General features: G+C 43.7%; 5 protein-coding genes across 10 annotated transcripts in view; 3 read left to right on the forward strand and 2 right to left on the reverse strand.

Moving 5' to 3' along the window:
- Positions 1-403: 403 nt before the first annotated feature.
- On the reverse strand, positions 404-4,025 carry LOC128303365 (transmembrane protein 135-like). Of its 2 annotated transcripts, XM_053040298.1 has the most exons (7): positions 3,596-4,025; positions 3,475-3,516; positions 2,409-2,630; positions 1,517-2,338; positions 1,303-1,443; positions 1,057-1,223; positions 404-986 (listed from the first exon to the last, which is right to left on the reverse strand). In XM_053040298.1, exons 3-7 carry the CDS (start codon positions 2,553-2,555, stop codon positions 869-871), a joined length of 1,395 nt encoding a protein of 464 aa, XP_052896258.1. In that variant the 5' UTR covers positions 2,556-2,630; positions 3,475-3,516; positions 3,596-4,025; the 3' UTR covers positions 404-868. The 2 variants fall into 2 exon arrangements, with proteins under 2 accessions (XP_052896258.1, XP_052896257.1); XM_053040297.1 differs by having other exon boundaries at positions 3,475-4,025.
- Positions 4,026-4,635: 610 nt separating this feature from the next.
- On the forward strand, positions 4,636-6,288 carry LOC128304896 (sodium channel protein Nach-like). The gene is made up of 5 exons (XM_053042139.1): positions 4,636-4,742; positions 4,804-5,356; positions 5,410-5,692; positions 5,756-6,013; positions 6,077-6,288. Exons 1-5 carry the CDS (start codon positions 4,636-4,638, stop codon positions 6,286-6,288), a joined length of 1,413 nt encoding a protein of 470 aa, XP_052898099.1.
- A 201-nt stretch (positions 6,289-6,489) lies between these two features.
- LOC128300958 (uncharacterized) lies at positions 6,490-16,753 on the forward strand. Of its 4 annotated transcripts, XM_053037223.1 has the most exons (7): positions 6,490-6,990; positions 13,426-13,575; positions 13,874-14,063; positions 14,130-14,164; positions 14,395-14,513; positions 14,923-16,324; positions 16,392-16,753. In XM_053037223.1, exons 1-7 carry the CDS (start codon positions 6,550-6,552, stop codon positions 16,527-16,529), a joined length of 2,475 nt encoding a protein of 824 aa, XP_052893183.1. In that variant the 5' UTR covers positions 6,490-6,549; the 3' UTR covers positions 16,530-16,753. The 4 variants fall into 4 exon arrangements, with proteins under 4 accessions (XP_052893183.1, XP_052893181.1, XP_052893182.1 ...); XM_053037221.1 differs by having other exon boundaries at positions 13,874-14,164; XM_053037222.1 differs by having other exon boundaries at positions 13,426-13,554; positions 13,874-14,164.
- On the reverse strand, positions 16,742-17,832 carry LOC128300959 (NADH dehydrogenase [ubiquinone] iron-sulfur protein 4, mitochondrial). The gene is made up of 4 exons (XM_053037226.1): positions 17,726-17,832; positions 17,418-17,565; positions 17,175-17,350; positions 16,742-17,112 (listed from the first exon to the last, which is right to left on the reverse strand). Exons 1-4 carry the CDS (start codon positions 17,770-17,772, stop codon positions 16,932-16,934), a joined length of 552 nt encoding a protein of 183 aa, XP_052893186.1. The 5' UTR covers positions 17,773-17,832; the 3' UTR covers positions 16,742-16,931.
- Positions 17,833-18,281: 449 nt separating this feature from the next.
- Positions 18,282-23,431, forward strand: part of LOC128301190 (probable beta-hexosaminidase fdl) — a 36,145-nt gene continuing 30,995 nt past the window's right edge. Inside the window, exons 1-2 of one of the 2 annotated variants that reach the window (XM_053037546.1) lie at positions 18,282-18,309; positions 19,806-19,973. The gene's annotated coding sequence lies outside the window, so the exon portion shown is untranslated. Of the gene's footprint in view, positions 18,310-18,841; positions 19,974-23,431 lie in introns of those variants that run through there. The other variant, XM_053037545.1, reaches the window with a different exon arrangement.

The raw sequence follows: 23,431 nt of genomic DNA on the forward strand, positions 1-23,431 counted from the left end.
TTTTCGCTTTGTCTCATTTTTCAACTCACTCAGGGCCTCAATGTCAACCCCTCCCCCCTCCTCTTTCATCGTTTTTAAAATTAGAGGCCCCAACTATAATTCCGCCCTGGGCCTCCAAGGGGATTGATCCTCCACTGGAAAAGACGTAATAATGAAATATCGAACCATCGAATTTAAGAGGTTCATAGTGAACAACGTCTTGTTGGTCCCAGCATAACCAGTACCCGTGCTGAGTACCCGGAAATATTCGAATAAAGGATCCTTTATGGTACATGAACTGGAATATGTTTTTTTAGGTCTTTTTTCTCGAAAAATATTCCCTCGTCTGCAACTAGCGCAATCAGGTAAACATCTGCAATAAAACACCACAAAAATGAGTTGCATACCTAGCATAAATTTTATTTGTCATTCAATTATACGAGTACAACGAAACTTATCCCTTTTTAAACATTTTTCCTAAACTAAAAACAAGAAAACATGCACGATTCAAAAGTAACAAAAGCAACAAACATAAACATCACCCGCTTAACAAGTAATTGAATTACGTTTTTAATCCTACTGTACCCGCATTTGCTTAAGTGCGCTAGTTACCTTCTCTGTGATAATTGATGCGTATGCTAGCGTAAAAAGCCGTACGACAACTACGTAGCGACAACTACGTAGCGTTTAAAAAGCAAAAACGTTGTCACATTTGCTGGACTGTTCGTTCGTGTTAACTAATCTTTGATTTCGTTATTTCATTTTTGTTAAACCCCTATGCCCCGTAGCTCAAAGCTTTGTAAACACACTGTTAACAGTGCCGTTTATGGATTTGGAAGTCGAACAGAAATTACATTTCTGTAAGCGGAGACGGTTCACGTACCGCTTCTCAGCTTAATTGTCCCTGTAGGATTGGTTCCGTTTTGCACAGCTGCATCATTGTACGGATTTGCCCGGAAGTGTCCAAACCGTACACATCGAACCCGCTACGATCCATGATGCAAATCCTTCGGAAGAGAGGAGTAACGTGAATTGATGATTATGATTATGAACAAAGAATATTCATGCATTGCTTACCTTCCACCAGAGATGGAGTGTAAAAATTTCCAGTAGCTGGGCCGCAAATTTTCCGGTTCGATTGTGGCAGCGTGAAATAATAGCGCCGTACTGGCAGCGTACAGCATGACGGTGAATCCGGGCACCCGTGGTAAGTAACCTTTCTCTATACCCCAGTTGTACGTTATCTGAAATTGGAATAGATACGATAGTGAAGCGAATATTAGACCGTGATCGTGTGTATTTTCTGCACCAAACTTTCCGTACCTGTAACGTTTTCCACATAATGTACAAGGCAATCGTGTTGTCAGAGTAGAAGGCGAATGCGACACTAGCTAAAAGTCCGCTAGGGAAGGCAAACATTGGACTGTCACTGTCAGTAAAATGACGTAGCAGACAGGAAGACATCTGAAACAAGCGATATGTTACACAAGTGGAAAAATTTAAAATTCAGTAATCCTAATAGGAACAACCAACCAACCTTATAAATAGAGGTGAATCCACCAAGGAATAGACCCAATCGAGCTATATCCTTGTTAAGGAACGTTTTACGTATCAATGCCGGGCGGCTAATGAACTTTCGCATCTGGAGCACCGTTTTCATCACGACTTGTATGCCAAGACCGATCGAAAACATGCGCGTACCGCTAGAGAGCGTATCGTAAAGGCATCCGTGACGATGGCGACACAATTTATGCTTTCCCATCGACTTCAGGCGTCCGGTCAGCTGTAGATAGGCTTTCAGCACAGCCTGTATGAATGGCAACGGATATTTCGGGCCCTTCGAAACACGTGTGTTTGGTTCACGGGTGGTTGGTGTTGGTTCCTCTGCTGCCGCGGGAACCGGTGCCACCTTCATCACCTCACTGTCGCCAATCGCAAACCGCACAACATCAAACATTGAGTCCCGGTACGCTTCTTGGCGATTTTTCCGGAAGCAGTACATCAGCACCGAGGTGGACAGTCCGAAGATGGCGATCTCACCGTGTGGGATGGATCTGACGTACCCTCGGGACTGCAATATATTCCACATGGTTTCGGTAGCCACATTGGACACGTACAGTGCCAACATCGCTCGCCTGGAAGAACGTTCCACCATGATGGAAATGAGAGCCGCTAGGAATGCCGGCACGTACGATGCTGTGTAGAAGTTATAATTTCCCATCACTCGTCGTATGCTGCACATAAGCATCGAATAGCTAAAGGCATTGGTTGTTAGGAAAGCGGTCGATTGGAGCCAACCGCGTAGTGTCTTCTTTAGCTCTGGCAGCGTTGGTATGCGGCCACGCATTATGAGAGAGAGCTTAAACGAAAGAGGACACAGAACATGATGTATTTTTCCAGCTGTAAAGCAACGACATTCGCAAACTTACCGCATACACTGCAGCATATATTCGAAGGCAGTACTGCACACCGACGACCATTAGTTCCGCCGTTGCCAGTGTGCACGATTGCGTCCATGGATGCACATACTCCAGGCAGGTGACGGGCACCGGAGTCATCTTGCTTAGCACCTGCATCTTCGCACGTTCAAAAACAGTTTGCGCAAGCAAACCGACCGGTTTCAGTATCCGAAACGTACCGCACAGGCACCGCTGGATTAAAATTACGTTTGTACAGAAACATGCGACGAACCGTTAAAACCACCTCCATAGGGCAAAAGTAAAGTAGGTTCATAAAACGATTAAGAAGGTCCCCCTTCGCGTCTCCCTTCCCTTAAGGGGCTTCAAATCATACCGGTTTTCTTCCTTTCCCAACGAGTGGCTGTGTTTTTTGCTCCCTGCTCGCTGCAGAGATAGAGTGTAAGTCGTTGGAAGAAGAGAGTTTCTAAAAGCTGCGCAAGCAAAACCCAACTTAATCGCTGACATAATAACGTGTTAGGTGGAGGGGTAGCGTATTGGGTCTGTGCGGACACCCCACCAAAGGCGCGACGACGCAACGCAACACACGATGGAAGTTGTAATTTGTTTACTTGCGTTAGCGTTACCGAAAGTGGTTGATTGAAAGTGTATCACTGCTTTTCTTATCAGCCTAGGCTATAGATTGTATTTGGGGGCACGTGAAACTGGAAGAACGGAACGAAGCGCGATTGGCGATAATTTTTATCAACAATCGAAAAGCGATGAACAATGATACTAGTAAATATATAACTTGTGGCAAAACACGCAAGCAATGGTGGTAAAGGTCGCACCACATGCGTAGATAAAAAAGTGCAATCGTTTTACGGAGAAATTCAATTGAAGCACATGCTTTACGCAAATTGCATACATCCAATTGCTGCGTCTGCTTCATACTTCATACGCTTCATCGGTTTACACCCGATTAATTATCCAAATTTATTCCGATTCCAGCGTGCTTTTGGATTAAAGCACGTATGGTATCTGCCACTGCTGTAATGCAACCCATAGTTACTCGTTAGCATTTCCTAAATGTACTTACCCGTTTCCTTTTTGTGCTAGCCCGTCCTTGTACTTGTCCTTCCTGGAGGTAGCGCGATTGCCGCACGAACAACAGGCACGATTAATTATCGGCTAACCGTCAACCAAATGCGGCACTTTACCGAAACACCCAGGAACTGTACTGAACGATTTGTGCATGTACGCGATGAGTACACCCGTCCGATGGCAAGATCCCTTTTATCGCACAGCCGTAATCTACGATGATAAAGTAACCCTTGCGATCCTGGATCCGTTTGTTTACAACGACTTAAGCTTGCAAGAGAATCATCTCCGGAAGATTGTAATGCCTATGGTTTCACCTCATTTTGCACAGCCTAATATTTTGGCCTGGTATGCTGGTACTGCTGATACTGTTGCTGCTGCTACTGCCAGTCTAAACTTCTACCTCCTAAGGCAAATTAATCACTGCACCGCGACAATGTTCCGAGAACGGGTCTACACTATTGAGTAACGCAATGTTCAAGCGCGATATGTTGCTCTGATAAGCCCGCAGCAATTTCCTATTTTGTTGTGAAGCAAGGAAAAAGTGGATCCAACGTTGGTGTGGCGCAGCGTGCCACTTCGCACCAGACGACCATTAACGAACAAAAACAACAGCAACCACACTCGCTGACAATAATAACAACACGTTTGCCGTGCGAAGGGAGAGAGTGCGTTTGTGTGCGTGTGGAAATGGGGTGGAAATTGACAGCATCAGCTGACAGCTGGCAAATTTGTAAACAAATCACCACACAGCGAACGAAAAGCGTTGCATTTCAAATTTGGGCAGAAACATTCATTTGTATTACACAAATTATTAAACTTTGTGTTTTTTAAACCTACCATCGACTATTGGTTCTGTTAACCAACAAATTAAAATTGCTCAATTATCGTGCTTGTATGTTCGATTATCCTATAGCGGGAGCGTGTTGTGCTCATCAAATAATCAATAGATACATTCAAGATATCGCACCGATAATTCGTGATTGATGATTTATCCAATTTCGTTCTTTTGTAGTTGTTGAAGTCCTTGGGAATGCTTCTTTGTAGTGAAAACATTACATAGCCCACCAGCGTTGAATAATTTAACAATAAATTGACTATGAAATCTTTATATAAATGGTGCATTCTGTTATCGGAGAGCCTTTCCTTGTCTGCAATCATGGTGTATCGTTTTTCCTTTACGAAAGCTATCCAAAATGTTCTCGCCCAAACGAGCTTACATGGAGTGTTCCATCTTGTCCATAAACGGAGCACGTACATTGAAAAGTAAGTAGGACGCTGTAATGGCAACTTGTCAGTAGATTATTTCCCTTCCCATTGCATGCAGATTGATATGGTTTGGAATTATTTCGATGGCACTGTTCGCCGGATGTTACAATGTTGGAAATTTCTGGGTACGCTACTGGACCAACCCCACCGTCATTGCGCTGGATCGCGACTATCATCTGTGGAATACCACATTTCCCAGCCTGACCGTGTGCTTCCAGAAGCGACTGAATGAACAGGCGCGTGACGAAATGTTGGCGCGTATTGATCCTGAGCTGGCACCTAGATATGGGGAATTTATCGAAACGCTTCTAGAGAGCGACATTGAAAATGTGGGTCGCTTGGCAGAGTTTGATGAGTTCGAAGGAGTCGATTTGAGGGAGCTACTGAACGAGCTTACCGATCGACCGAACGCTATCATCACAATGGAGGGTGATCTGCAGGGCATCTTAATACGATCGTTAACGGAAATGGGCATATGCTACACGTTCAACACGGCTATTGGTAGGTACCTGAGCATAGACACGTTTGTCGGGGACGGAAAGCTGTACGAAGTGAGTGTTTTCAACGGGGAAGCTTCGGCAACGATATCCAACTGTACGTCGAATGCTAATGTGAGTTCAAACCTGCAGTCGGCTATTAGCAAACCACTTGAACCATGCCTTAGATTTACTTCCACAGTCCATACGAAATGCCAACTATTAGGAAATCGCTCCTGATCGAGCGAGGATTTTTCACATTCACCAAAATGGACTTCAACGCACTTGCCATCACTTCCGTTCCTGCTTTGAGAAGCTTGAGCATAAAGCAGCGAAAATGTCGATTTCCGCATGAGTCAAACCTGAAGTTCTTTCCCGAGTATTACTCCTACGGGCTATGTCTACTCGAGTGTAAATTCTACTTATTCTTGAAGCACTGCGATTGCATTCCGTACTTTTATCAAATATCAGGTAAAACAGGAACTGAACATGCATCAAAATCCATGTCCGCTGATTTCCCAACGACCTTTACAGATCCCTCAAGATATTGTAAATTAACGCAGTTAGCATGCGTGGAGTTGTACCAAAGCTACATTTCCTTTCTAACGGCCGATGAACTGCGGGAAATCTTCGGTGCTTGTAATTGCATGAAAAACTGTGACGATGTCACGTTCACGCTGCAACAGTATGGTTCAACTTTCTGGTTCAATGATCCAGTCATTAAGTGGAGCATTCGCATCCCAAAAATACGCTACAGCCGGAGGATCATCTACGACTTTATCGACGCGATGGGTAAGCATTGGCTTGTAAAAGGTTATGATGCTTGAAACGACTTCCATTTTGTCCGTGTTTCAGTTTCTACCGGAAGCATACTGGAGTTTTTCTTCGGTTTCAGCATTATCACACTGATCGAGCTTGCATACTTTTCGATGAGAAACCTAATTTTGTCATGTCTTCGCATCAAAAAGATACGTACAATCTGCAAACGCAAGCAGAGGAAAGTGAAAAATGTTACACATCAGACTATCATTAAAAAAGCACCGCACAAGGCATTAACGGTGAAGTAAAGCGGAAATACAACACTAGTGTTCCGCATTTTGTTGCACTCATTGCAATGTGAAATATTTCAACGTCTTCCACGCGACTGTGGAAGACATCATAAGCAAATCTGACAGCATTCTCATATCAGCTGACAGCTTATTTCACTGACAGCAGCAAATGTCAAGACAACCGCCTTTTTCAGAAATTATAAACGGTCGATTATTTTGTTTGGTGATTCTGTGGCAATTTACAACTGAATTGTTTATTTAATTGTGTTTTATTTAATAATGTCATACACGGAGTATTCGAAAGAGCTAGAAGCATTTATCTCTAAACAAAAGCGATTGCTAGAGGTGGATAAAAAACGCATTAAATGTGTGCCTCAACAGGGACCGAATCAACAACAACGTTCTACTACACCACCGGAAGAACCAAGCAATGTTGCTGCCAAGGAAGTGCTAACTTCTCAAAGCATTGCCTCCAATGATAAGCATTCCAAAGAAAAGGTCAACTCGCAAATAAGCCGAAAAACCAACATAGTAAAAGAAGAAGGTACCGGTTCGCGGGTGAGAACCGGTTGTCGTGATCAAGCAGTAACAGCAAGCTCTATCGATTCGACAAATATTGACGCACCGCAGGATGTTGTGGCTAACCTATTATCGTCATCTATCGAAGGACCATCAACAGTTTCATCAGCACATCGTTCGAAACAACTGTCACCGCAACAGGTGAGTTATTTGTAATACACCTAAGCGATTCCCCACCAACAAGCACCCGAGTGTTGTGGCAAGGATTCGGCGCACTAACAACGTACAGTGGGTCTACCGATTGCCTTTGGTGCTGGGAACGGAATCATTTGCCTTCTTGGTCTAAGGATAAATTCAAACAGGCAGGTCGGTTCCTGTGGTTAAGAAACATCGACCGGCAGTGCCTTCCAAGACGACCACTTGGCAAGACACAGTTACCGGGGGCCAAACTGTGCGCGTTCGTTCGGGGTCGGTTGCTTCTTCGGCGTTCCACTCAGTCTTCCAGTAACCATTTGTTACGTATAATGTAACTTTTATTAAAGTGCAGTGATTGTATGTTCCTAGTGCATCGTCTAAGTGGAGGAAATACGATTAAAAGCTTTGTCATGTCATAAGGCTATTATAAACAATCATCGATCATCATTAAGCCTGATCAATCGGATTACATCAAATTTGGTTCTGGACTGTAAGTGATGTTGGAAACGAATTATTGTTTGACCACAGTTTCATTGTGTTTCAATGTGTGTAACATGCGTTTAATATTTCGTGTTTATTTGCGTAACATTAATCGTTTTCTCTTGTTTGACCGATTATCGCATAATCGGATTAGAAACAATTGTTAGCTAGTTAATTTGGTTATAGTCATGATGGTCTGATACTACGAACACTGATATGTGGACAGTTTCTGGGACAATGTTTGTAGATAAGTCAGTGGAGGATCAATCCCCTTGGAGGCCCAGGGTGGAATTATAGTTGGGGCCTCTAATTTTAAAAACGAAGCAGGAGAGAAAGGGGACATTGAAGGGACTTGAAATGAGACAAGGCGAAAAGCGCAGTAAGAAGGGGCCTACTCCGCCTACGGTTTGATCCGCCGCTGGGCCGTCCCTAACCATGTTCTTCAATGGCCAGGGGCATCACCATCTTCGAATTTAATATCGGAATCGGCTATATCACCACCAACAACAGGTACCACTGTACCTGTACTCTTCTAAATGGAGCTACAATCATACGTGCGCCAACTTCGAGAAGCTGCACGTGGTGGAATTTACAACTACAGCATCCAAGGAGCACTTTGCCATCGAATTGGTTCGCTCGCTGTGCTTCCGGGATATTCGCCATGCAACACTCTGTTATACTTCTTCGATCTTAACTTAACTTTACAAAACACTCAAGCACCAGTAGTTGGTGGTGGACTTAATCGATATTGTCTGTCCTGCAGCGAGTATTTATCACACGCAATCTCCTAACACAGATGTTCAGTCATACGTATGAACGCGTGTCTGTTCGCGATGAACTGCGCCTTTGCCTCCTTTCACGTATACCAGGTATTTACCAGTTACGGAACAACGCACCGACTGAAGGTGAGATGGGACATGTGTGTTTGTGGCGATATCACCGGGAGCACGGAATATACACGGGAGATTGTGCTGCAACATCGTGCTACAGGATCCTTAAGGCCAGTGTATGAGACCAACCAGATGATGCGTCCACTACAGTACCCGATCCTGTTTCCACGGGGTGAAGCCGGTTGGACTCATGGTATGTTTAAGATACGTCGCCGAGGAAGACAGCCGAGACCATCGAACACGGGGACAAACACAGATAATGGTGACGTCATCAATGAGAATGATCCCCAGATGGAGTCGAATGCAGAGGAAAATTCATCCAATCAAATTACTCCACGTAAATATGCCGCGTATATATTGCATATCCTGGCGGGAGATCGCTCATTCTCTGATGCATTGTGAGGGGTAGTCAGGCTGTCATACATTTTGCAATACAGAATGAGCGAGTTACTAAGTTGTGAATTTCGATTTTTTGGTTTATTTATTATTTAGTGGATTGTTTAACATTGTGTATCCGATTAAACAAACAACACAAATTTTATATAATTATAATAATTTGTGTTATGCACAGTCGGTTAGATTTGCATAGCTTTTAGCATTTGAAAACTAAAATGCTAGGTCAAGTTTTTGTGTTGAAAGACTACCTCCATTATCATTCGCTCACGTCGATGTTTTAGGCGATGAACAAAAATTAACGGTTGATTTCTACGGTGAGCTTCTACTTACTGAACTGTTTTAACAATTGATCATGTTTCAAAGCACTCTTTGATCCATTAGGTGCAGGGCCACGAGAGTTGACAAAATGCTGACAAATTTGTCCAATGACCAAATCAGCTGGTCAACTGTGAAAACCACTATACCGTAGCCGCGCACACAATTGTTTTGCAGATTTTCGATACCAGGAGAGCATGCAAAATGTATATTTTCGATCAATTTTAATCTACCTTTTTAATTAGATTTTGTGCTATAAATTAACTCTGCTGTTAAATTTCCAAAAATCGCACAATCGGCACAAGTTGTTTAAGGGGCCCCCAACACGGCGAGGCCCTAGGCGACCGCCTACTTCGCCTACCGTTTGATCCGCCGCTGAGATAAGTCTATTGATGAATCATTGGGCAGCACTGCTGCACCTCACGATATGACCAATGGCAAATTCCAACCGGAGCACTTCTGCAGGAGTGCCGGATATCTGTTATTGAAAAATTGAACATACTGCAGTTTGAGTCGAACCTCTCGAAATATATATATTTGGTAAACTTACGCAATGGGGCTACCGTTAACGGTGGTTTATTGGCAGCGGTGTCGGTCTTCACATGACAGGATCGGTCCGCATCAATCCCCGGTTCGCTACGGGTAAATAAAGTCAATATAAGTCAGAAATGGCAGGCACAATAGATCTCTTGAGGTTCTTGTGCCGACAATGAGGAAGATCTTAAGTGATCGTACGATCAACAACAAATAAATATTCTAGTTATAATAATGTTTCCACGGTTCTTTCTCAATGAACTAATCAACTTAATCGTACCGGTTCCCCGCTAAAGGACATCCTTTATGACAATGTACCCAATGTCGCACAATTTAAACAACCCGCCGTCTAAAGCGAGATAATTTTATAGTTTGTTATCGATCGACACAAATGTATGCGGTCGCGTTTGTCTCATGAATGACAGCAGTCGCCTAAACACGCTGTATAATTAATTAATATCACTTCGTCCTAATTCGAATCACGCTTTCACTGCCAGTTGCTCATAATTAATCTTTTGCTTTCGTAACAAAAGTCACCCATGTGGAAGAATGCACCCACCACGCGCCGGTTTTCTGCTTTACTGTCGTTCTATTAACCTCCAATTTGATCTCTAGCCCCGTTCGAGTAAAATTTGTGAACGAATCGTGAATGAACCGTACCGAACTACGATGGAATCAGATCAGAGGCCGGCAATGCGTTGATGACTATCACCATTACGATGGCCTAAAATATTGTGCCACCTTGGAAAGAGGCAGCCACTGAATTGAGTTCCGCGTTGAGGCATGTTGACCGCGATGCATATTCGTTGACAGTCACTCATTCGTACAAGTATCCTGAAGTAATGTACGCCAGACATTTCCCCCTTTCTATCCTTGCAGCAGGTCGGCATCCATCTGAAAACTCCCCTAGAACGGCGGCGGGGAATAGAAAATTGGAAATTAATTCCAAATCTGTCCTAAATACATCGTCATCAATTCCTGGCGCCGCTTGTATCGTAGTGGAAATATAAAACAAAATGGGGGAGAAACCCTATAAACTGATCTTGGGGAGAAGGAATCAGTGTCAACAGAACGCAACCAAACATCCTAACCGCTAACCGAGTGCGGTACGATGGGAAAAGACGTGGAGCACAATATTGCATATTAATTAACAGGAAAGTGGACTGAACGAGTCGAACCACTTACTGCCCGTTAGTCAATACAGATCGGTTGGATAAGTGACACCATTGGAGGATGGAGTATATGAACTACTTTTTTGCCCGTTTATCTTATTTCTTACCATCGGCAAGGTGTCAACATAAGAAAATGCACTGCGGCACGAGTGTTTTACATTAAATTCCTTCATTAACGATCCAATTTCTTCACTGCGAGTAACAATTAAGAAATTAACCGCCCTGAGCAAAAACTTTTTCCAGCCCCAAGAGTAAAATTCATTTGGAGGTAAAAAATATACTTAAAAAAATCCAAGCACCAGCCAAAACAAGACTCATTTACATACGTACCTGCAAACCTTTACAGTAACGTGTGTGGTTTACATTTTGTTCGATACAGAATTTAAAATTTACATCCACATTAAGTACAAGGTGGACCGGTGGACCGTGATACGTGACCGTGAAGAGGGCAATTTTTCCTCGTCAGGCGATTGAAAATTATGAAGCGTTTTTCTCGTCCACAATTTTGACTTCCCTGATTGAATCGGCCCGTTACTTATGTAGCTTTGTGTTCTTTTTGTTTCCTTTGCACCGTTTAAGGATTATTCTGTACGGGAAGAGTAAAACATGAGGTGTGTATTATGTTATTATATCGACCGAGGCCTCCTTGTTTGTGGCAGGATGTTAAACTGCTTTAGTGCTTTACCAACTGCTAAGCATGCAGCAATTCGGAAGGATACTAAAGCATTGTTTTGAAGGTTTTGTAAATTAAAGCATTATGTTGCGGTAAAATGTTGACCTGAGATTGAGTGCAAAGTGTTTAAGGTCATTTTAAAATTCGAGGGAGTCTTGTGAGATCGTGCCAATACACGATCACACGATTCGTGTATGTTTGTGTAGAAGGAAACTGCCACTATAATGACGAACTCTATGGCTTGTACGATGAACTCACTATTGTACAGCGAATGGCCGGCTGGTCTCGTCATGACAATGGCACCGGACGACCCAATCCGTAAAGTCCTTTTAGGTTGTTCACATGACGTGGTGTAGACCCAAATTGAGATAGAGTGATGGCGATAGCAGACAGATTCCTCCAAGACCGCGAAGCGGTTTTAGCGTCTGATAATAATAATAACTTACCACTATAACTTCGAATAAGTAGTTATTCCCATAACTGTATGACCTTGATATTCTGCTACACTTCCATGATTCATCACCTGTACGTCCAAGCGTCCAGTCTGTGTCCAAACTGTGGAGTTTAGCTCAGCTCTATACTTATCCTAATGCATGGCCAAGGTTCGTCGCAACGCCATTGTGCCAATGTCACAAACAAGTGGCACAATTTCAATTACTAACTAAAATGAAACAGGAATATAATATTCAATTCCCGTTAAACCGGTACAACGTTCCCCACTCTTAAGACGTTGGTCCTTAGGGTCCTTTACAAAAATGATTATAACTTCCGCATACCCACGACCCACGGACACTGCCTTCTGCTATTTGGGTGCAAAACAAAAGGGAGAAGCATTGATGATGATGTTACATTTTTCAACAGTACTCGTCACGAACCACCGGCGTGTGGAGCAACGGTGCCACTTTCAAGCCACACACACATAAACGTAACCATCATGCGTCATTATTTGGAATGGGAGAAAAGCTCCCTGGTGGAGGTGCCTGGTGCCTGGTACCGCTAAAGCCCAACACACATCTAAGGTCGAACTTTGCCGCCGGGAGGGGTTGATAAACTTTAGAAGTTTAAATTACATCGCACATTTGTTAAAACAATTCCATTATCCAGCAAAGGTTCATTGCGCCATTTGCACTACGCCATGGTGATGACGATAATGATGGCGCGATGGCACTGTGCACTTCCGTCGCATTTGGTTACAATTTCCTGTTCCTGCTTGCAGTGAGCTCTAATTTGCTTGCCAGACGCGGGTCATCCAACAGGCAAAACAAACCGTAACCGTTTACACGAAAACGTTTATCTCTCAGTCGTACACGCGGGTGAAGGTGTTGGAACCGCGTTTGTTTTGACCGCTTAATGGTCACACCGTGAAAAGTTTATCTGCGGTGGGCACCGAGGGGTTCAAGTCGTGTTTTTTCAACCTATTATACATGGGTGATTGTAATGGAAACTTTGCTGAAATGTTTATGAGTTAACGTGTATCCGTTTGCATTGCGTTTGCTTTCCGTTTAGTTGATTCTTTTGCTGATAATGTTTGACGGCGCACGTGCACAATGGTTGTGCAGCTCCGAGAAAAAGTCTTTTTATTGTCGGACTTTCATAGAACATTACTAAAAATAGGTCGTTTTGAAGGGGACGGTTAGTCCCAATCGATGGAATCGTCTTTCGTAGATCAATATCATAGCGTAAATAAATGCAGTCGGTGCTGTTCCTCATGCCCTTTCCTCTCTCTCTCTCTCCTTTTATTCTTGGACTTTCCCTTTAAGCACAAACCAAATGGTTATGCAAATGATAATAGGATATATTCATCTATAAATATCTGATTCCGCTTACGAACCTGCCCGGTGCACGTGGGATTTTCCGGCAAATCACGACCTATTTTCAGCTTTCCGCCGGCAGCGCTTCCAACCCACCTTTAATCAAAATGCCTTTTCATGTTGTGGACAGAAGGTGAAACCATTTCTCATAATTCTCTTTCCCATTGCAGGATGAAATGGAACAGTGGGTCTCGGATACGTTCTTTTCGTACTTTCCGAGTTTCAACAAAAAGCAAAAGGAACAGAAAACCGTCCTATCCCGTACGCGCCAGCAGGAATATCAAGAGTATTTGAAAAATGTAAATTTCATTGCTAACGTGGTAAACTATCTCTGTTTCTCGATTCTTTCCGATAGTCAAAACCTAGAACGCAACGTAGCAACGCATGTGCGCTTCATTAGCTGTTTCTGTTCCTGTTTTGTGATATGGTCACCATAAAAGCACCCGAACATGTGTAGCGTTGTTGCACGAAGAAGCTTAGCTTCAAGGCACCTTAACCTTTGTTTTATATTACCGGTTAAAATATCTTCCGCCTCATTGCACAAGTCACCCAAATCTGTTCTTCTGTTCGATCATGGTTTCTTAATTAACATATTTTCTCCCACCTGCCACATTACAGATTCCGGAAGTGACGACCAAACACCAGCAGTACATGCAGAAGTACGGCACCGGTAAACCGCCGGGAACGGAAGCGACGACCAATGAGAAGGGAACTGGCACAACCAGCCCACCGCCTGCCGGTGCCAGCCAGCCGCAGGTCCGGTTCGGCAAGTCACTGGTGGCGGAAGCGAATACAAACTTCCGCAAAGGTAGCCCGCGTGAGAAGTTAATCCAAGATTTAGCTCATACTGATCTGCCTACCATTCTTAACACAGACACTATCGATCGCAGGAACAGGATGTTGGCCGATGTAGGTATTCGCATGGGTGTTGAATGGGAGCATGATTTTTTTTGGGGGTCGATGTTTGTTAATCAAAAATTGGTCTAGATTTTATTTCTTCTCCAGTGCAGCCATTCTGATGCATAAAAATGAAAACAAACCCTCTAATCCCAGGATGTATAATTATTTGAATTTGATAATAATGTTATTTTGTTTACCGCTTTTCTCCCTCCTCCACGTGTGGTAATTGGAATCAACAGGAGGAAAGTCGCCGTAAGATGGAATATCAGAAGGAGCTCATCAAGCAGATCGAGGAAAAGCGAAAGGAGGTCGAACGTTTGCGCGAGAAGGAAAAGCTCGAGGAGGAAATGTTGACCAGGTACAGAAGCGAACGCAAAATGGATTGGTTGTTTTGAGCAGCTTTCGCACGCACATTCAGCCTTCAGGGGCTGAGCGAAAATGGGGTTTGAAATGTGTAATCGTTTTTGTCACGGATGCTATTTAGCTTTAAAGGAAACATTTATAAAAAAGGAGGACCCATTTCCCATGGGACGCATTATTGTTATTTATTTTATATTATTTTTCATTATAAAAGAATAATGATGCTTAAGAGGTTTTTTGTGTTGATTTTTAATGTAATCTTAAAACATTTTCCTTTGCTTGGTTGGCCCAAATTGATAGCCGGAAAGCAATCTGGTCGTCACGCATGTCGCATGTCTACCTGGCCTCAATGTGCAATGTGTATCGTAAGTACTAAAACACGCACTTTTTTCTCGCGTTTTGTGCAGCCGTTTGGAACAACAGCTGAAAACGATGCAGCTAGAGGAGCAGCTCGAGCACGAACGTTTGCGCAGTGAGAAGGTGCGAATCGCTACGGAACAGAATCACATCCGTCGACTGCAGCTTTTGGCAAACCTTGAGAACGATCACAAGCTGTTCAATCCGTACGATGGGCAGCGGAAAGCACTTTCGGAAAACGGTGCAAAAGTGGTCCCACCGGCAAAATCCGTCACGACGGCGCACGTTCCCCACCCGAAAAACGGCGGTGGATCCTTTTCTTCCGGTGACGAACGTTCGAAGGTGTACCGATATTTCAGCAACTCTGCGCAGCAAGATAAACAAACCCACTTTGTGTCGGTTGGAGCGGCCTCTTCATCGACGTTATCCTCCGAGCAGGATTATGAATCTTCCAGCGAAACGACGAACAATTCGTTAACCGGCGATCATCGGTATCAGTACTGCAAAAGTTGCCGGGCCGATATCGATCGTTCGTTTCTTCCACCGCAACCGGCCAGGGGTGTGGAGCAAACAAAGCAAAAGCGACAGCACTGTGCAAAGTGCGGTTGTAAACGATCGACGGGACAGGCGAATTTGAGCAGAAAGGACGACCATGTTGTTCGCTGTATGAAGTGCGATCGATCCATGAAACGGCCGCAAGGTTCGAAAGGCTTAGTTGCACTGTGTGCTGTTTGTACGCTTACGACGGATGCAGATCGGAAGAATATGGTACATCAAAAGGTTCACCAGGAAAAACGATCCACGTGTAACGCGCGGCACTATTCGACAATCGTTGATGATGACGATGAGGTCCAAATACATCAGGCTCCCGTGTCGCCCAAAAACAATCCGTACAAGATTCTCGACATTCAGTACCACGAAAGTGACAACGACAATGGTGATCTGGACGTGCTGAATCCGGTGATCGTACGCAACAACTACCGTAAGCCACCGTACTCGCTCAACATCGAAAAGGATTCGCTATTCCATCCGAGTAAGAAAACGCCAGAACCTGTTCTATCGGTGAACATTCGCAACGGGGAAGTGTATGTGGACAATAAAATGCGGACCAGCGGTGTAGGTGGTTCTACACGTCCCCCTGTTAGCCCGTCCGATGTGGACGAAGGCCATCGAGACGATGAGACGTCGTCAGCAACCGTTGGAGATGATATGCTGGACGAGCGAATTGCCAAGTACGTTCGACACTACAACACGCTTTGGATGAAGCGTGGCAACAGTAGAAAAAACAATGCGCATCATAACCATCATCACCAGCAACACCATCACGATGGGATGAAAGGTAGCAAATCCGGTACACTGCTTCCATCACTTTCGCCACCGAAAGTGTACGTTAGTGATAGGCCGGAAAACCTCAAGAGTGATGCCCTGAAGCTTATGGAGAAAAAATGGGAGGTAAGAACGTGTTGCGAACCGTCGCTAAAGGCTTTTTGAGTAACATTTTCCCCTTATTCTCTTAAAGGTACCGGCTGTTGAACGGACAAAAGTGAACGAAAAAGGATCGACCCGGGTCTTGACACAACTCGGTGCCATTCGGAAACAGTTACAGCTGGAACAGCTTCAAATGGATGATCCAACGTCGTATGGAAAAAAATATTAGACGATTATTGCTTTCGTAACTTTTAACTCATCCAAACTCTCTCTATATCAACATTCCGTCCACTTAAGTTTGGCGATCATTTCGTTGCAAAGTGTCCTTTAGCAAGAATTGCTTTCATAGCGAACAGTTAACTCGAAATCAACTTAAAGTTGACTGCGGTGGCCTTTGGGAAATTGTATTAAACTTGAATTTGTAGCCTTCGAACTCGAATAAATTGCTAATCGAACAGGAACCATTACTATTTTTGAAGAGGGAGAGTGTGCACGGCGAAAGAAATTCCATGTTCAACAGTTCTTGTATTGAGTTGATACGGTCGGTAAGTTTTTCAAAGGTGTTTCTTATTTACAACGATCTAACAGCGTAATAACGACCATCCTTGTAACTGGCGCTTTCTCTACCTCTTCACTTGGTCGATACGCGGGTACGTTTGTTCCATGAAAAGTTGATGCCGTAGTTCTTCACACGCTGCTTCTTTTGAATTTCGACCTTGTCTACGAACCATCTCCATCCGTTCTTTTCGCAATGTGCGATCGCCTCATCTGCGGTGGTAAAATCGACGCGCATATTCGACAACGGATCGCCACTGAAATAATGGTAAATTACATTCAGTTGTTTCTATGAGGTCTTGTTAGTTGGTTGGCTTACCTTGAAGACCATCCCATCAATGGATTCTCCCAGCGTTCACGGTTATCGAACTCAATGCTCCAATGTTGGACGTTATCCGTTCCACTTTGCATAGCATTCTTCGCCGGCATGAAGATACGTACACGACGTTCCTTCACGTGCTCTTCCGGCACTCCAGTAATGGGGCTAATATCAACCTGAAAGTAAGAATGGGATAACTTGAATTATTCAAGTATTACACCCTGAAGGGGTAGACTGACGAACCTTCGTAGGAACAGTGATGGTAGGAAGATGATCACGAGCCCGTTCCTCTTCACCGGCAAGGATAACGCTCGCATCCAGTATTGGGGCTTCCTTTTGCGTCTTTGGATCCTTGTATACGATCGATGACGTGGATAGGGATGCCCGCATCCTGATGGGGAAGAAATCAAAGGTACCATTTTACCAAACAATTCGATTACACAACCATCCAGCCGGGAACAACACACGAAAGTCGAAGAATGTTTATTCGAGATAAACACTGCAATTTACAGAAACATAAAAGAAACCACTTTGCAGGAATGGAATATTACCATTGCGTGGCACCAGTTCTGGCCACTGTACGTAGAAATAGGCTCATTTTCGTAAGATTTTCCCTTTCGCAAACACTGCGATCGATATGATTTTGCTGGGCCAGATATTTTTTGACACAAGAAGCAAAAAATCAAAACACTGCCACTGACAGCACAAATGACAGCTGTAAATATGCTGGCAGTGCAGTGCAGGCTATTTGTTGTACAGGTCTGTATACACGAAACATGGTGGTGAATTTCAATGTATGCAAGAGATTAATTTAGAATAGCAGCAAATTGATTATTTATTTCCCTTTCCTTTGAAACATCGTGAAAAGGAACAAACCTCAATAGAGGACACGTGTCGAATGCAAATGCTGTCAATTGAATGCATTCGTTCCACGTGTGCTGTGAGTCTGCTTCACACAATAGACTGAGCTTGAGGCTGTCAGTTGCATCCCCTGTAGACACAACTGAAGCGTGCAATAATAGACCTAGTTGTTTACGTTTTTCCCTCTACAACCTAACACAAAAATGCTGAAATTACTGATCACAAACTGTTTAAAAGTCATATGAGTCACACGTGAAGCAGACGGGGGTGCACAGTACGTTCATGCCGCTAGAAAGCAGCCTCATTTAATGCGCCCAATCCCGGTATCTTTAGTGCGATGAAGTGTTGTGCAAGCAAGTAGCAGCATTAGGAAAGCTCGAAAAGAGGCACAACCCCAGCAAGGGGACAGTTTTTCATCTGTCTAGGAGAGGGTTGTTATTGTTGTTGCTTGTCGTGTCTTACCCCTGCGGGTCATGTTTCACGATATTAGGGTGAAAATTATGTACGTGTGTTGCGAACAGTAATACTGTCGGATGTGCACGGATTTCGCAGCTCCGGATGCGTGACGATTAGGTGTGGATTTGTTCTGCGGTCCCTGTCCATCAAAAGCAGCGCACTATCGATTGCTTTTTGACGGTCCCTTCTGTACGGCAGTGTGTTTGCTGCAGCTTCTCTGTCATTCCGGCCGCTAAAGGTGTCACCAGTGGAATCACCTCGACCGTCTGTAAATAGGTGCACCATAGGTGGACACGCACTCCTTCGGATTCGGAAAAGGGAAGGCATAACCCCGGGAAAGGACGGAGAACGGTGTGTGATGCAACGGAACATCCGCAGCAATTTGTGTCGGGCCGCGAACGGGGTACAGTTTTTCTCGCAAGTGTAATTATATCGCTTAAACATCGCTCATCCCCAATGCTGCCGATTCGTACAAATGTCAAAATTCATCTTGCGTTGTGAAAGGATTGAACAGCGGCAGCGAAAGTGTTGGACAAGTTGAAGCGAATCATACCAACGGTTTGGTGGCCGTTCGAGCAGGCGATTGGCAAGACGACAGTCACACTCCGGTAGGGAAGCGCGGTGGAGCTATATTCTTTCACGCTACTTCTCTTATTTTCGGCCGAAGCAAAACGGGTGCGACCCCGAGCAAGAAGCGAGTAAAGTAAGCCGAGATCGATACCGGGCGAACGAAGGAAATCGCGCGCAACCGGCACACTTTCGGAAGGGTTGTGTGGGATTCCACCGTCACAAGCCACCCCATCGCATCACTGAAGTCACACCGAAGCAGCAGCGGTACCAGCTGAAACAGTTGTGCAAGTAGTAGTAGTAGTAGTAGTACTAGTGCTGAGTTCGCTGTAGTAAGAGGAAAACCGACCGTCACTAATGATAGGTCTCGGTGGCGCCGATTGACGAGACTCGGCTCGCGTCCACCACGTCGAGAAAGGAAGGCTTTTCTCCCGGTGAGGCATACGAAGCGGAAAAACGGTACGGCGAAAAAGGAGGCCGAAGAAAACAGAACAAAACTTAATAAGGCATCGATTGCAAACAACGCTCCAACTGCACAATCCATTCAGACCGGGGTGGGAAAAGTGCATAGCGCGAAGAAAACGCGAGTATATGCAAAAATAGTGCACCAGTCTAATCAATCAAAGTGATCGGGTGAATGAGTGTGGCGTGTTGCGTGAATAAAAGCGAGTGAGTGAAACAAAAGAAGAAGAATTAATAAGCCTTTCCGTTATTTCGCTTCCGTCTTTCGCATTGTTACCGTGGTAGGCATGTGGAAAATTAGCGTTTTCAAGTGCGACCGATTCCAGCTCCAGTAATTCACCAGTTCCTTTAATGGTTGTGCAAAAGCTTTAACAAAAAAAGACACACACAAGACAACGTCCTGCAAGCAGGCCGAGATATTCATCGTAGGAACCGTAGGGGGAAGCAAATCAGGTAAGGGAAAGAGAAGCATCGAAGCAACCTGAAACATGAAACCGTCTGACGCTCCAGAAATCGATCGGATGCGAAGGTGGCGACCATTACCATACATTCTTTACCGGGCTATGGAATGAGGAATCATTGGGACTGGGGGATGGTTAGAGAATGGCATTATTAAATCAATAAATTTTTCCTTTTTCCTCTCCTTTATTTTGGTCGCCCTTTTTGTCTGGAATGGGGAAAACTCCCCCCAAAACGGAGCCGTGACTCGAGTAGGCCACACACACAGCCAGACGAGAAGCCTTCTAGTAGAGCGACTCTCGAGAAGTTAGCAAAAAGAGCAGAAGAGTTTAAAAGCAGCTTTACCGGGGTCACTACGCTAATATTCAATTGCCACACCGGCCCGAACGGATATTCCCGGTGATGTTGGTGTACGGTGCATGTTTGGATAATTGAAATAGATCCTTACCACCGCAAATCCGTTCCCCGACCTCACACCTCCCAACGGCAGCTCGTTTTTCTCGAATAGATAATCCATGCTAAAAGTTCATGCCCCATACTCCAAATCGAATTTCAGCGCGTGTGTTGAACTGCCGGATCATGCATGTTGTTCGGGGTATTACGACATGTTTAGTTTGTTTGGACATGAGGATGGCTACTAGACGGAATACTGCTACCGCACAGACCCAATTTCCACAACCCACTGCTCGGACCAACTGTTTAAACTCAGTGTGCCGTTGCTACCACATTTTAAAATCCTTTCGTCGGTCGTCAGTGTTTTCCAGGCTATGCGCGGGAGTTTGGAGCAAAATCCGCAGTTGTGACCTGTTTTCTATGTGCGTTTGTTTATTCTCGTGTCGCGCTGCGTTGCTACGTCGATGCGGCATACTGTACCGTTTTTAGGTAGTGCAGCTGCTGCTACACTGGATAATTTAGAATTGGGGTGTAGCTGTATTTTGAAATTCATTTTTTCTTCCGCTAGATTTTCTAGATGTTGAACCGCCATTTCGTGGTTAAATAACAAAAGAATTAAAATGTGAAATTTTGAGATTTTTGTGGAAGATTTTAATTATATTATAAGTTTTCTTTGGAATTTAAGAATTCTGAATTTTGAGAACTTTTGGCATATTGGAGATTGAAGAAAAAAAATGCTTTCTTTAAAAATTTTAAACAAATTCCAATACATTTACATCCCTTCTTTATATTCGTTACATTCACACTGTTACTAAACGTCTCTTTAAATTTATTACATTCCTCAAAACACTTTTTCATTGCTTTGCGGACGACTGGTCAGAAGATGACTGCATTCCGACTGCAATACTGCTTAATAATGCAACGTTAGCCGCGTGCCTGTCCTTCTAACGTCAACAATGGACAGCGACATTCTTCCTGGTGCTGGTTGGCCAGAAACCCCCGTTTGTGGTTCATACCATTTGCTGACCGAGTCTCACGCGTCCAATGTTTTCGCTGGATGAAGTCATTTTCGTTTGCATTTTCCCACAGTAAACTATTCCCTTCCGTGCACAATGGCTTCCATTTTGTGCGTTTGTAGTGTGTTTGTTTTTTAATGTTTTTTTGAGAACAAAATTTCGTCAACTTTCATTGCCACGCTGTTCGGTATGCCACGAGGAAATCGAATCACACTGTTCGTGACGTGCCCTTGCATCGTGGTTGCATGGAACGCGTGCCTTCGAACGCGACGCCACATGTTAATAAACAATACGCTCCAAAACAAACAAACAACCGAATGCGAATGGATGGTACACACAGTAAACATTCGCAACCAATGCGGGTTTGGGTGGGTTATTTGACCACCTTTGCGATAGAAAGGGAAATATAATGAGTGCCTAGCCCTGTGGCGTGTTTTTTCCCTCTATGCAGGCATTCCTAACAAAGTAGAGCTTTTTAGCTTCATTTCCATTTCCCCTTCACAAACTATTCAACAATGTTTGGGTTTACAATGGAATATAAATAATCATTAGCATGCGTTTCCCTTTCCCATGCGCCCGATAAGCTAATCGGTATATGATTGCTTACCCTGCATTCTAATGCCGAGCCCCCCAGCTATAGACAAGTCGAAGGGAAACGATGGTCCTAATTGTCCCATTTAGCACCGATACAGTAATGGAAATTTAGTTAAACCAATTTGTTATTTTACGTTCCGACTATGTCATTAACGCGTACTACTATTTGAGTGGTGATCGTGCGAAAGTATCAAGTATTTACTGAGTGTTTCTTCGACAAACTATACTTTAAATTCTTTACTTAACTTGATATTTTAAATCTCATAATCATAATATAATACCTCTAAATGGTCCCTCTGACTTTACACTTCTATTGGTCACGTTGTCCTTCAGGGAGTAAGAGTTGGAGTAGTAGGTCTTAAGAGTAGTTGTAAGGTGAAACAATGTATTAGCACAGTGTCCCATTGAATTTCTATTGCTTTAATATTTTTTCTCTGACCTCCAAAGTAGCGCATCGTTCTCAAGGGACTGTTAATTAAATTTAAAAATAAAGACTTAATGCAGTACTTTCAAACGATCGTTTACTTTTTTGGATTTTTGACTTTAAGATCCTGTTAGTATTAAGTTCAAGTTACTTTAAGATATTCAGAATCACGAAGAGTTTCTGGAGTGAAAACACACAAAAGGGCTACAGAAACTTCTATGCTGCTATGCAAATGGACAGATTACCAGAAGCGGTCGAAATCATCAACGCAACACTCACAACAACCAAATGCAAATCATTTATGGAACTGATGTGCGGTTTCCTGTACCGTCCGCTAACAATTGCAAGGGTTGTAGTGAGAAACGAGAGTGTCGCTTAAATGTTCACTTCTTGCTAGCACTCGAGAACAAACCACTGCTTTATGCTACGGTGCCAATTATTCATCGATTGTGGGCAATTTTGGCTATGAATGAATACATTTGTTCCTCCGATGTCTTCGCTTTCTTCGCTTTTAAATGTTCCCGGGGGTATTTTGTATAACCTATGGGGTTGGCTACACGTTAATGCTTATCGTTTGTATGATGTAATCAAGCTTAATGGTATTTCAACAAGATAAGGAAATATCAAACGCGGGTTGGAATAAAATAAAACCATTCGTGTGGCTGGCCGTTATCTTCGGTATACACAAAACTGGAGGGGTTTTCCCCTTTTTATACGCTTTGATTGGAATACTTTGCAAAATTATACCCCCCCGAGTTCTTGTTGTTTGTAGACGAGTTTGAATGTATTCTTACAATGACTTTATATCATTCATTTTTCTTATCTCTGTTATCATCTGCCAACTGCCGCCATTTACTTACGATGGTTCGATTGTTTCATGTTTCTGGTGGAAAATTTACTAAAAGGAACCACTTTCAAGTTGAACTTACCAAAAATTATACGTTTCATGCGAAATAATTGGACACTTTCAAATCCGAATTGGCATCAAATTTCCAGTCTGACTTATGTTCGTTCATTAATTTAAT

Source organism: Anopheles moucheti, chromosome 3, assembly GCF_943734755.1.
Source record: "Anopheles moucheti chromosome 3, idAnoMoucSN_F20_07, whole genome shotgun sequence".
Lineage (NCBI taxonomy): Eukaryota > Metazoa > Arthropoda > Insecta > Diptera > Culicidae > Anopheles > Anopheles moucheti.

Bases quoted from the DNA above. Each gene is read 5' to 3' on its own strand.
- LOC128303365 (XM_053040298.1), bottom strand. From the start codon at position 2,555: ATGCAGGTGCTAAGCAAGATGACTCCGGTGCCCGTCACCTGCCTGGAG. The intron at 2,339-2,408 runs GTAAGTTTGCGA...CTTTCGTTTAAG, and splicing joins TATATGCTGCAGTGTATGCG to CTCTCTCTCATAATGCGTGG. The intron at 1,224-1,302 runs GTACGGAAAGTT...TTCCAATTTCAG, and splicing joins TTATGTGGAAAACGTTACAG to ATAACGTACAACTGGGGTAT.
- LOC128304896 (XM_053042139.1), top strand. From the start codon at position 4,636: ATGGTGTATCGTTTTTCCTTTACGAAAGCTATCCAAAATGTTCTCGCC. The intron at 5,357-5,409 runs GTGAGTTCAAAC...ACCATGCCTTAG, and splicing joins ACTGTACGTCGAATGCTAAT to ATTTACTTCCACAGTCCATA. The intron at 6,014-6,076 runs GTAAGCATTGGC...TCCGTGTTTCAG, and splicing joins CGACTTTATCGACGCGATGG to TTTCTACCGGAAGCATACTG.
- LOC128300958 (XM_053037221.1), top strand. From the start codon at position 6,550: ATGTCATACACGGAGTATTCGAAAGAGCTAGAAGCATTTATCTCTAAA. The intron at 6,991-13,425 runs GTGAGTTATTTG...TTCCCATTGCAG, and splicing joins AACAACTGTCACCGCAACAG to GATGAAATGGAACAGTGGGT. The intron at 14,514-14,922 runs GTACAGAAGCGA...CGTTTTGTGCAG, and splicing joins GAGGAGGAAATGTTGACCAG to CCGTTTGGAACAACAGCTGA.
- LOC128300959 (XM_053037226.1), bottom strand. From the start codon at position 17,772: ATGAGCCTATTTCTACGTACAGTGGCCAGAACTGGTGCCACGCAATG. The intron at 17,351-17,417 runs GTTCGTCAGTCT...TCTTACTTTCAG, and splicing joins CCATCACTGTTCCTACGAAG to GTTGATATTAGCCCCATTAC. The intron at 17,113-17,174 runs GTAAGCCAACCA...CCATTATTTCAG, and splicing joins TTGATGGGATGGTCTTCAAG to TGGCGATCCGTTGTCGAATA.